At 33.6% G+C, this 13,161-nt stretch overlaps 2 protein-coding genes across 7 annotated transcripts; one reads left to right on the top strand and one right to left on the bottom strand.

Moving 5' to 3' along the window:
• Nucleotides 1-672: 672 nt before the first annotated feature.
• On the bottom strand, nt 673-2,003 carry LOC123218079 (ethylene-responsive transcription factor WIN1). 3 transcript variants are annotated; one of them, XM_044639291.1, is made up of 3 exons: nt 1,794-1,999; nt 1,543-1,628; nt 673-1,411 (listed from the first exon to the last, which is right to left on the bottom strand). In XM_044639291.1, exons 2-3 carry the CDS (start codon nt 1,620-1,622, stop codon nt 865-867), a joined length of 627 nt encoding a protein of 208 aa, XP_044495226.1. In that variant the 5' UTR covers nt 1,623-1,628; nt 1,794-1,999; the 3' UTR covers nt 673-864. The 3 variants fall into 3 exon arrangements, with proteins under 3 accessions (XP_044495226.1, XP_044495227.1, XP_044495225.1); XM_044639292.1 differs by lacking the exon at nt 1,543-1,628 and having other exon boundaries at nt 1,794-2,003; XM_044639290.1 differs by lacking the exon at nt 1,794-1,999 and having other exon boundaries at nt 1,543-1,784.
• A 4,448-nt stretch (nt 2,004-6,451) lies between these two features.
• LOC123219248 (phospholipase D alpha 1-like) lies at nt 6,452-12,106 on the top strand. Of its 4 annotated transcripts, none has more exons than XM_044641086.1 (4): nt 6,452-6,595; nt 7,053-7,152; nt 9,450-11,322; nt 11,453-12,106. In XM_044641086.1, exons 2-4 carry the CDS (start codon nt 7,060-7,062, stop codon nt 11,884-11,886), a joined length of 2,400 nt encoding a protein of 799 aa, XP_044497021.1. In that variant the 5' UTR covers nt 6,452-6,595; nt 7,053-7,059; the 3' UTR covers nt 11,887-12,106. The 4 variants fall into 4 exon arrangements, with proteins under 4 accessions (XP_044497021.1, XP_044497020.1, XP_044497022.1 ...); XM_044641085.1 differs by lacking the exon at nt 6,452-6,595 and adding an exon at nt 6,605-6,772; XM_044641087.1 differs by lacking the exons at nt 6,452-6,595; nt 7,053-7,152 and adding an exon at nt 7,384-7,413.
• Nucleotides 12,107-13,161: the final 1,055 nt, after the last annotated feature.

The following is a 13,161-nucleotide window of genomic DNA, read 5'->3' as shown; positions in this document are numbered from 1 at the left end:
GCTATTAAACCTAAAATGGGATCCATCCTACACGTGGAAGACCTATAAATCTTTTAAGTATTATAAGCTTATAAAGTTTATGTATATAAAACCTAACTTGAATTCCATAATCACTTCGAATTAGTTTCTATGTATAGATCTAGTTTGATTGAACATGGGAAATTAAAGTGTCTTTATCAGTGTAATCAAATAAGTTGTGACGTTAATATAGAAATCAACATAATGAGATTGATGTATATGTCATATGATAAATTTGGATGCATGTTCAATTTTAAGATCAATTGGAATAAATGAAATAATTTTGGACCTCCTGAATACCAAATTTTAGGTTAAATATAATACTTGATCATGCAAGTATCATTGTTTATGTTAGCTATAGATATTTTCCTAAAAGTTTAACTTTCATTTTGATAATGATTTATAACATGCACTCCTTTATATAAATTAAGTAGATTTTTTTGTTATCTATTTAGTTGTTATATTTTTTAGCTTAGGGCTTGTTCTTCTATACTTCAAGGGTTTGTAAAATTGGTAAAACATTAAAATTTTTAATAAAAAAGTCTAAGTTTAAGTTTTTATCATATTTGTGAAATTTTAATTTACCTGATACAGTGAGCATGGGTCTTGTGCCCCAATTAACCTAAAGAGTGTGTGTGTATATATATATATATATATTTCAATGTTAATTCTTTATAGATTTTACTGAGAAACTTTACCACAATATTCATGGAGATATTCACCCTAATCAAACGATCATGTCTATCCTTATTACAAATACATATACAAACAAACACAAGCCCAATTTCTAAAACTCCATGTAAAAGTTATATAGTTGAAGTTGATTGCTCACCGGGATGGGATCAATTAATTTCTATTTAAGAATTCCTCTATCATTTGCAATGCAAGTCTCTCTTCCTCAACGAGTCCATTGCCACCGACCTCCTGCCCTTTTATTTCTTGTGCCCGATGATCAATATTAGGCTTATAATCATCCACCTGTTTCGGCTCCGATGAAGATTGATTTTCTGCTCCAGGGTTGTTACTGTTCTTGGGCCCCAGCTCCACTGTCATCACCCAGTTTGAGTCGGAACGAGCCCCAGCTTTCTTTTGCCAAACTCCTATGTGAGAGTTCTCAGTGTCAAGCCTGAGACAAGTGAGAGAAGGAGATGGAGATTTGCAACTTTTCCGGAGTTTAGCGGTGAGTTTAGAAGAAAGCGAAGTAGAAGATGATAACGATAATGAGGACGGCAACAAGGGCGATGATGATGATAAATTCTCATTGCCTGTTTGTTCAGTGACGACTGGGAAGTTTGTTTTCGCATTTCGTCCGCTCATCAGAATGGCTGCCTCATCGTAGGCTCTGGCTGCCTCTTCAGCCGTCTCAAATGTCCCCAGCCACACCCTTCTTTTCCTGCGAAATTCGCACAGAAAATAATGTCAAAAATTGTATAGAGACTTAACATAAGAGATCATCAGAATCATAATTATGAAGAGTTGTAATTGTGAGAAGTGTATAGTCATAGTAGTTTTTGCAGAGAGTACAGCAAAGGATGACGAATCTCAGAGACCCAAGAGCCCCAGTGGCGCTGCCTGACACCTCTGAACTTCTTTGATTGTACCATAATTCTCTGTCAATAACTGACTGGCATGAGAGAAAATGAATGAAAGAAACAAAAGAGGGAAATTGTGGTTCACATGTGAAATTGGGGCAAAATATAAGAGAGGCCTGCAGGGGTTGGTTGATCCATGATCATAGTACGGACACAATTGCAACATAAAAAATTTAATTTTACCTTTCGATGATGAAACCCTTTATTGCACTTCTCATTTACAGCTTTTGTTTAGTCAAGACATAATTGCTTTTGCGTGGTCCTCCAGTGGCTTATGGCGCCCGCCATTTCTTTTATAATTTTGCTACATTTGTGTATATCATCATTTACACTACTGTCTAAGATAGCTACGCTTTTTTACTTTCAATTCTGACCACTAATGTAACATTCATTTCACTATTGAGATCACGCATCAGACAAACATGAGTTTGTTTTTACATTTTGAATATAATTTTGAAGCTCAAAAGCAAAATTATGAAGATAAATTGAAGCTGATAAAGAGGAAAAATGATATATATCACTGCAATAAAAATGAACCCACTTAATGTAAAAAATGCATTTTATGAGGCCATTTGTTTTCTTTGGCACCATGCTTGCATTGCTATGAGAGTGACACCTAGGGCGATACATATTGTGCCGAGAGACTCTACAGACTACAGAAAGCGATGATTCAAAGTCGACATTTAATTGACAAAGGAATTTTTGGAAGATAAATACCAATTTTCCTGTGGTGTATATATGTGCTTGCTGAGAGTCAGGGAAGATGTAAGCCATTTTACTTAATTGGTAATTGAATGCCAGCCAAACCATTCATGGAACTGGTAGTTTCCTGTAGAAAAAACCACAACTCTATCCTTTCAATGGACCCCCAATTATGTAGTACTTAGCTAGCCTGGATATTAACTGACCAGGTCAATACATCAAACCATTCACCAATCACAAAAATCAGCAGTTGATAGAAATTAGGTTAAGAAATTACTATCATACAAGAAAGTTTAATTTTGAAATGTGGTAGAATTAATGGCTTTCTTAACACCATACGCAAATTTGTAAAGCAAATGTGTTGAAGTGCAACCTCTCACAAATTAAAACTGCATCAAATGAATCAGTTGAATTTAGTAGGTAAAAATTAATTCTGTTGTTTTCAGTTAGTGGGGAAGTCTTTGAAAAGAAAGAAGTTGAACAAAATAAACATTTTGGTAGATAGCTAGGGAGGTTTTAATATTGCGTTTGGCTTGATTTGTTTCATAAAATTAATGCCAGGAGAGATCAAACCCTAATTAATAGTGACCTACAATGCTAGCATTTCAATTATCGCCATCAGCTTGATCGCCATTGTTGACTAACTTAGTGGTTCAGTTGGATCAACCAGCTGAATGTACAGTGACCATTAATTCAAAAGCCTAGACGATTACTCATCTTAATATAGTTTACTTACGGTACACAACTTTATCATAAAGGTCTTCCAATTATGTGGAGAAAGAAACAATAGTCAGACATTTGATATTCTCCTACATTATTACTTTTGTGGCAGAGTAAATATAAGGCCAAAAGAATTATTCCCACCCAAATTTTAGCTCATTCTCGAACACACACACGTGAGATTTTAAAAACTTATTCATAGGTGGTTAAACTTAACTAAAACTATTAGTTATGAAGGGTAAAATTATTATTTTATTACTAAATCCTAAAAACCTTAAAATTTTTATCATTTTTCTCTCGTCCAAAGGTTTAAAAAATTCATGTTTTCCTTTAAAGTTTTTTCTTTTTTCTCTAACGACCAAAATCTGTTTCCATCTTCGGTCTTCCCACCATAATAGTTTTCTAAACTTTTAGCCTAAATATAATATATTATGGATGTTATATATAAAAATTATGTCTTCGTCAAGAATAAACATCTAGATTTCAATAAATCGGATTATCTATAAAAATTATTATAGAACACAATTTTTATACGATTTGTAATATGAAATTTTGACCTTTGATTTATGGCAATTATATGGTTTAAAAATTACTTAATTTGTCATTAAAAGTAACATACTCCAACTTTTCCACTAAATCTATTAAATTACATAAATAAATATTAACTTAATTTAAGACATTCACCCCAAAAATTAATCCATTTTGCATAATTTCTTTAATTATCCACTATTGGGGTTTTGTTACTTAAAATTAGCATTTGTATGAGAACCCTCGAGAGCAAGATAAAAGAAGTAACTAGTGTCTTCTCACTCAAAATCTCAAGTCTATAACATTGCCATATTTCGTGACCTAATTTTGGTGTTATTTAAACAGAGTCAAATATGCAGTTTTAAAAGTTATAATATACAGTTTTGTTCCCATCTGTGATCATTTATCACCATTGTTGAAGTATTCATCGATCACTGACATATAGCGAAATATGTCAGGTCTTATGATGCCTGCAGGCTGCATCGCTATCGACAGAAATTTTTGAAACTGGAGATTGCAAATTGATACAGAAACATGTGGTGTTGATTGTTGAGATTAGATTTTAACAATAAGATAGGTTAAATAATAGAGAAGATAAGAATTAATTAAGCTTAAACCTTTTATATAATATAGATGTAACAAATTTTGGTAACAAAAATGATCGAACACAACTAATTAATTGGCAGAGCCCCGTCCTATCTCCAACCATTTACAAATCCTTAAATTATAACATATAGGTCAAGTCCATGCCTATCTTTAATCTTTATGAACGGTTCAGTACTCAATCTTCTGATTTATTAGAATGACTAATTTTCAAAGCATTTAGTTTACTACTTAATTGTGCCAAGCTCCACCCACAAGAAAAATGCAAAACCAGTGGTTAGAGTCTCATAACCATTGCATCAGGTAAGAGTCTTTATTTGTTAACCGTGAGGTACAATAGTCAAAAGTTTTATAACCACTGTATCAGGTAAAAATCTTTATTTATTAACCGTGGGTATAATAATTTAACTCAAAACTACAGTATTATTACATTGGATAAGTTAAATTTTCACAAGAATAATAAAAATTCGAATCTATACCTTTTATTTAAAAAAAGAAATATCCCATCAATTTTACTAACTTTTAAGTTTATGTACAATGTTTTATTTATATGACAAGAGAAAAAAATTAATTAGTAAATTACGTTAAAGATATACTTAAATCCTAGTATATTGAATTTAGTGATCTAAAATGAAAGTTACATATCACATTATCTCGTTGAAATGGAAGAAAATAGACTCATGATAGCTACCAACCAAGAAAGATGATTATTCAGAAAGGCGGTACACTTTTGCAAGAGATAAAAGATCATAAAATGTTCTAGTGAATCATGGAACTTCCGAGATTTGTCCTTCTTACTAACTCTGAGCGAAGGAGCTTTTATTCTTGCTTTGAGTTGATTTACAACTAGACGACATGACTATTTTCGTATAAGTTTAAGATCCAATGTGAAATTACTAATTGATATTAAGAAAATATGCTTGCTTAGTGTTGTCACTACGGCTCATGTAGTTTTCAATTGTTGGGCTTATTAGGTTTGACGGTGGAAGAGATTAACATTAATTATAAGTTTATGTTTAGCTATTTCAAGAAGAATTTGAGTTTAAGTTGAAATCTATATAGATCATTTTCATGAACTAATTGCTTATTAAATGATAGATCTCTTGGAAATTTGAAACTAAGGAAGATGTTGAAAGTTGCTCTAATTGTTCAATTGTTTTCGATGATCTAATGTGGGAACAACTACAGAGAAGAGACTATACAAAGGAATAGTGCTATGTGCATAATTTTGGATATAAACAACGACACGTTATTATGTAATTGGATAATTCAAAATGAGAGATAAAATAACTCTCAATCATATGAGAACTTATCGTTGTTTATACACATAGTTTTATTGCTTGGAAGGAAGCTCTTTCAGATTTGTATGCATATGATCTAAAATTATAACTTAAAAATAATTAATTTTTAGCATAGAAATTATTTTATAATTTATTAATTATGGCTCTCAGTAGCTAATATAGAACACTTTCTGATTTGTATGCATTTGATGAATTATATCAAAACAATACAAAATGTAGAGTAGAGTAATGTTGTATATAAAAAACTATATATACACAGTTTTGATACACAATTTAGATATATAGATAACATGTTATCATATGATTGAATGATTTTGAATTAAAAAAAAAGTAATATCTAATCATATAATAATATATTATTTATATATTTAAATTATAAATTAAAAATATATACAGATAATATGACCCACTAAAATACATTAATTTATACAAAGAGTTTGTCATAATACATGTTATTCTGGGGATAAATAATAGATGAATCGTGAAACCCAAATAAAGGGGACAAGCATTGATCCTTAACAAAGAAGTCATGGCCCATACATTTTGGATAATAGATTTGTCAACCCTAACTGGAGGCCCAATCACAAATGCCACCATACAATTGGGTTACCTAATATCAATGTAAAGTGGTAATATAATGTGATTATAGAGCTAAACCATAATATAATAAAAAAAATTGTATTTAACATGGAACATTTATTGTGGATTGGCCTAAGCATAAGGAAGAGGCGGTATCGAGAAGGAGAGAGTGTTGGAGAAGTTAGTTGTTCATTGAAAAGTTATTATAATTCTTTAAAATCTAATTATAAAAAAAAATTATTAATTTTTTAAGCTCATAAAAAATTAAAATAAATTTTATTATTTTTAATATATTATTAATTAAATAATAATTTTACTCTTAAAATTATTTAATTTCCTTAATTTTGACCACCAAATATAAGAATAAAAAAGAATTATTTATGATCATAAGCCTTCACAAATGACTCCCTCTACGTTAGACCTTAAAAGTAGCACCAGATTGTGGAGGGTGGAGGAGGTCAGCAGTCAGAAAGGTCCAATCATTTAGCTTCCACAATTGACATAGAGACGAGGGATCGGATCACATCATACATACAGTAACAATTCTGAAAGGTAATATATAAATAATAAAAAAAGATATCTGTTTCGATTCCTCCGAGGTGAGAGGAAAGCGAAAGCTTTTAAGATCTGCATTCACGGATCTTTCTCACTTAATTTCAGTGTACCTTCACCCGCTATTTCTTCCACTTCCTCTAGCTGCTCTACTTCTCCGCATACCCACTATTCACTGTAAATCATATCCCTCTGCACCTCATTCCAAGTTTGATTCTGTTGTAATTTGTTATTCAATTTGATTTCATGATTTGGCATTGCTTCTTTGTTTTGGATTCAAAATTTTCATTCATGTTGTGATCAACTTTTCTTATCTGGGTTTCAGTGCTTTTTGGGAAATTTTGGGTGTTGAAGGTGTTTTGTTTGATATTATACATTGTAGATGATATCTGCGTGTTTGTAATAATGGATTCTGTGTTTGTTTTTTATTTATTTATTTTTATTTTTATTGACACAGGTGAAAAATGGCGCACATTTTGCTCCATGGAACTTTACATGTCACCATCTATGAAGTGGATCATCTTGAAAGTGGTGGTGGTGGAGGCTTTTTTCGTAAGGTATAAGCGTACGATTCCAATTTTCTTTTCCTGATTTCTGTTCATGAATCGAGATTGCATTCTTTGGGCTGATTTCACTGTTTGATTTGGATCCTGACTTTTGGTTTCTGGGTGCTCACCTTTTTGTATTCTGCTCTTACGATGTCATTTTCTTCCTTAAGATTCTGTGAAGAATTTCAGTTATTGATGAAGCTGTGGTTCGTGTAATGATCGATTGGTCTTACTAAAAATGCAGTCTGACAAGTGATGACAAATTATCAAGTGATCTTTCTATGCTTGATCTCAGTTTGTATATGTTGAGTTTATATATACTTGATCTGTTGATAATTGATGTAAATCAACTACTTTTCCCTGGTTTCTTTTCATTATGATTCACTTTCTTCTATGTTACCACATGATTCCTAGTATTTTCAGTTTTATTTTTTTTAAAACTCTTGTAGTAACCAATATTAAGTATTGTATTTGTGTGATGATTTGCCCTGACTCTGAGTATTGCATTGTTTTATTTACTCAATTTAATGGTAAATGATTTTGTGCTCATTACTCTTATCATTCCCAATAGCCTTTGTAACCCTTTGTTTTTAAATGGAAGTCGATGTATCTTTTTTTATGGGTCTGTTGCCTATAATTCTACATAACGCCTTGTTCTATGCGGTAAAGTTAAGGCCTTGTTCAGTGAAGTTTTAACAACAACATTACATTAACGAAATTGGAATTTAAATTTTATTTATTCAATATCTAAGTGTATCTAATATAGATTTGAGAAATAAGTTATGAGAACAAAACACTAAGAAAAATCTTGGTACTATTATTTTGGACTAGTAAAATAAATTTCTTATGAGAAATTTTTGTATGTATTTTGAACTCAGAAAACATCTTTAAGTGGTTTCTGAATTTGACAATAATACTTGGAGGAAAAAAAATTTGTACCTTGGAAGGCATTTTTCATCTACAATAACTATTGGGTTCCTTCGTGTTTGTTTGTTTGTTTTTTTTTTCTTTGACTTATATAACAGAAAACTTGTTTGAAAATAAGTCTGAACATCCACCATATTGTAGCTATATTTTGGGTTGATTTTAGAATAGCCTTTGACAGATTTATCTTCTAGAATTTTTAAGTGCTCAGTTTTTCTCTCTCCAATTTATTCCTTTTTTTTTTTTTCAAGCCAAACAGTTATTTCTCACCCAAGATTTGATATAAACTCAATTTTTTATTTATTAATTATTAAAAATTTATCTTTCTATCAAAAAAAGTTTAAAAAACTTATATCCCCCTAGGGTTTTTGAAGTAGTTGTCGGTGATAAAAAAATGAAGGCGTTCTTTGTCCCTCCCAACTTCTCTCTCAGCCATGGTCTATTTCTGACCATCATCAATCATCCTCTCCTCTTACCGGCTAATCCATGAAAAGATCGAGATTTGGGTCTCTTTGTCATGTCATTGTGCAATGAAGAGACTCACATCTCAGTCTTTTTGTGCATTGACCAGCAGGAGAGAGGATGGTCGATGATGGTCAGAAATAGACCTTCATTAAGAAAGAAGTCGGGAGGGACGGGGAATGTCACCGTTGTCGTCATCTCTGACTGTCGACAGCTACTGCAAAAACCTTAAAGAGGAATGTAAATTTTTCAAACTTAAGTGGGGGAAGGTGGGATAAATTGTTAGTTTCTAAACCTTAGGAGGGGAAAATGTGATGAATTAATAATTTTTTTAAGTATTTTTATTAAATAACAATTTTATCTCTGACAGATGGATATTTAGATTTTTTATAATTAACGGATGCAAAGTTAGGTTTGCACCGTACCCAAATAGTCATTTGGCCTTCTTTTTACTAACTTTTCTTATATTCATGCCCTTAGATCAATCTGTATGACAGAAATTAGTGATAATTTTCCTCTATTTGAATTGACTTCAAATATGGACATCTCTATTATTTCTTCATTCCGTTTTGTAACACTTACTACATGCCACCTTTTTCGATTATCATGAAGATGTTTGCTAATTGTTTAAGGGAACTTTTCATTTTCAGTATTCTTTTTTAACTGGTAGATTCATTTGATTGTTCTACCCATTGACTCGTGATGGTATGTGCTCTATCAATTGGTGTCTGGATATATCTGTTATTTCATATGTATAAATTGAAAATATATTTCTCAATTTACAACAGCTTCTCTCTGAGTTAATTCTTTTAAATTGCTTACGATGGACCGATGGTGCCTTCGATGCAATCTTTGTTCATTAATAAAATATATGTTTATTTGCTTTCCTCCAGTTTCTCATGGATGATTTCTTCTTACAGCTTATTGGTCTGGGCAAAGGAGAAAGTAAACTTTATGCAAGTATCGATCTAGAAAAGGCTAGGGTTGGAAGGACCAGAATTCTAGCTGATCCGGCTTCCAACCCCAGGTGGTATGAATCTTTTCACATTTACTGTGCCCATATGGCTTCAAATGTCATTTTCACTGTCAAAGATGATAATCCTCTTGGAGCAACTTTGATTGGGAGGGCATATGTACCTGTTGAAGAACTCTTAGGTGGGCAAGAAATTGATAAATGGGTTGAGATTTTGGATGAAGACAGGAATCCTATAGAGTCAAAGATTCATGTGAAGCTTCAATATTTTGATGTAACTGCAGACCCTAACTGGGGTCGGGGTATAAGAAGTTCTAAGTACCCCGGGGTGCCATTTACTTTTTTTTCACAGAGAAAAGGATGCAAGGTTTCTCTGTACCAAGACGCTCATATTCCAGACAAATTTGTACCTAAAATTCCTCTTGCTGGAGGCAAGTTTTATGAGTCACACAGATGTTGGGAAGATATTTTTGATGCAATCACCAATGCGAAGCATTTGATCTACATCACTGGATGGTCTGTATATACTGAAATCAGCTTGGTGAGGGACTCAAGGAGGCCAAAGCCTGGAGGAGACATCTTGCTTGGTGAACTTCTTAAGAAGAAGGCAAGTGAAGGTGTTAGGGTCTGTATGCTTGTTTGGGATGACAGAACCTCTGTTGGTTTACTCAAAAAGGATGGACTGATGGCCACTCATGACGAAGAAACTGAAGCTTTCTTCCACGATACTGATGTCCACTGTATTCTATGCCCACGTGATCCTGATGATGGTGGTAGCTTTGTTCAGGATTTACAGATCTCTACCATGTTTACTCACCACCAGAAGATTGTGGTGGTGGACCATGAGATGCCCAATGGAGATTCAGATAGAAGGAGAATTGTGAGTTTTGTTGGAGGTCTTGATCTTTGCGATGGGAGATACGATACTCCTTTCCACTCTCTTTTCAGGACATTGGACACAGCACACCATGATGATTTTCATCAGCCAAACTTTGATGGTGCTTCAATCACAAAAGGTGGTCCTAGGGAACCTTGGCATGACATTCACTCCCGTCTTGAGGGTCCCATTGCTTGGGATGTGTTATTTAATTTCGAGCAGCGATGGAAAAAGCAGGGCGGGAAGGATGTACTTGTTCATCTTAGAGAGCTTGGAGACACTATTATTCCCCCATCTCCAGTTATGTTCCCCGATGACCATGAGACATGGAATGTGCAGTTATTTAGATCCATTGATGAAGGGGCTGCTTTTGGCTTCCCAGAGACACCTGAAGATGCAGCAAGAGCTGGGCTTATCAGTGGGAAGGACAATACCATTGACCGAAGTATTCAGGATGCTTATATCCATGCAATTCGACGTGCTAAGAATTTCATCTATATTGAAAATCAGTATTTCCTTGGAAGCTCATTTGCTTGGAGAGCTGATGGTATTCAGCCTGAGGATATCAATGCTTTGCATTTAATTCCGAAGGAGCTCACACAAAAGATTGTTAATAAGATTGAGGCAGAGGAAAGATTCACTGTTTATGTTGTTGTCCCAATGTGGCCAGAGGGGATTCCAGAGTCTGCCTCAGTTCTTGCAATATTAGATTGGCAGAGAAGGACAATGGAGATGATGTATAAAGATATTGCTCAGGCTCTCAGAGCTAAGGGCCTTGAGGAGGATCCCAGGAGCTATCTGACATTCTTCTGCCTTGGAAACCGTGAGGTGAAGAAGAGTGGAGAATATGTACCTTCAGAAATACCAGAGCCTGATACAGATTACTTAAGAGCCCAGGAAGCCCGCCGCTTCATGATCTATGTTCATTCCAAGATGATGATTGGTAAGTTATTATTCTGAATTAGTTTTAGAACTTATTGGTGAGTAATATAAATTTTGTTTAATATAGTGATGTCTCTCCTCTGTCACTAATATTTTGATGACGGACAATGGATTAACTCCGTCATTTGCAGTTGATGATGAATACATTATAGTTGGATCTGCCAACATCAACCAGCGATCAATGGATGGTTCTAGGGACTCTGAGATAGCCATGGGAGCTTACCAACCATATCACTTGTCAACAAGTGTGCCCGCAAGGGGCCAGGTCCACGGTTTCCGTATGGCACTGTGGTATGAGCACCTTGGCATGCTTGATAACACGTTCCTCTGTCCAGAAAGCCTTGAATGTGTCACAAAGGTAAATCGGATTGCAGACAAATATTGGGACCTGTATTCCAGTGAGTCTCTGGAGCATGACCTACCAGGTCACTTGCTCCGCTACCCGATTGCTATTGACAATGAAGGAGATGTCACTGAACTACCAGGAACTGAGTACTTTCCCGACACTAAAGCTCGAATTCTTGGTGCAAAATCTGACTATCTTCCTCCAATCCTCACCACTTAAATGGTCGTCTCTATTTGCATCTGAAAATAGTTTCTCACTTGCCCCAATTTTGAACCTACTGTTTCTAGTAGCATGACAATAAAATATGCTGTTTCGGAACATGCTAGATACAGTATTATTTTTCTGCCGGGCACTGATATCGGGATTTATAGAGATATGGAAATGTGTCCGATTTTGTTACTGACTCCAATAAATTTATAAGCTATGTTTAGTTTGTTCATTTATGTGTTATTTGGTCCTGGATTTAGCTGTTGATGGTTATCAGACTATTTGTTGGTCTGCTTACTGGTAATTAACATTACCCTTTCGTTCTCGAAACAAAGACGAAGATAAATATCATCTTGTTCAATGGATGCTATCTTACAGTTCTTGTGTTGGCACTCGTTCAACAGTACTAGCTCTGAAGTCTTTTACAATTCTCACTCATTTGCAGACACTACTCTATTGTCCCATTATCTACAAGGCTGAAAATTACAGTTATGTAGTGTGGTTGGACATTCCACTGTGTCTCTGGTGATATGAATTCTTTCGGTTGAAATGATAAAGAAACAAAACAAAGGCAATAACGTCATTTAACATATTTCTCCCAAACTATTCTACCAACTCTGTAAAGTCTACTTTTGCTTAAAGGTAGACTCCCATTCCAGCGTTTAGCACAGCAAAGTTTCGGAAGAATCCAATTCGAACTAAGGTTGTAATTGTGTCGGGCTGAGTATTGTGGGGTTCGATCTTGATTCAATACAATAGATATAGGACTCAAGTTTGAACTTAACGAGTTTGAGAGTTGCAGGCTCAAATTCGAAATAGGAATTGCTAAGTTAAGCTCTATTCAAGAAATTATAATAAAATCTCGTAACTTTTATATTTATCTGTTACCACATATTCAAAGTTTGACATTGGATTAAATATACGAATTTTAGAAGCTAAAAGGATTAAATAAAATTTGTCATACAAAAATATAAAAGTTTACATATAAAAGATAAAAAAGTTAAATATTTAAATTGATTAAACTTGAGCTTAATTTGATACAAGTCAAACCATGAGTAATTTGAAAGCAGTTTAGCTTAATTATAGCCCTATGTTGAAATGATATTTCAAAGGTTGAAATATTTGATGAAACTCTTTGTATATCTTTTTTTTTTTTTTTCATTTTCACTTTAGAGTTAATTATTTACAACTTAATAATTTTTATATAAATACATTAATATAGTAATATTATATAATATATACAACTATTTGATCTCTATCAACATAAACTTCATCAGTAAGTCTAAC

Source organism: Mangifera indica, chromosome 6 (assembly GCF_011075055.1).
Source record: "Mangifera indica cultivar Alphonso chromosome 6, CATAS_Mindica_2.1, whole genome shotgun sequence".
Classification (NCBI taxonomy): domain Eukaryota; kingdom Viridiplantae; phylum Streptophyta; class Magnoliopsida; order Sapindales; family Anacardiaceae; genus Mangifera; species Mangifera indica.
Note: the sequence above shows the minus strand (reverse complement) of the source record. Positions and strands in the feature narration are given on the sequence as shown.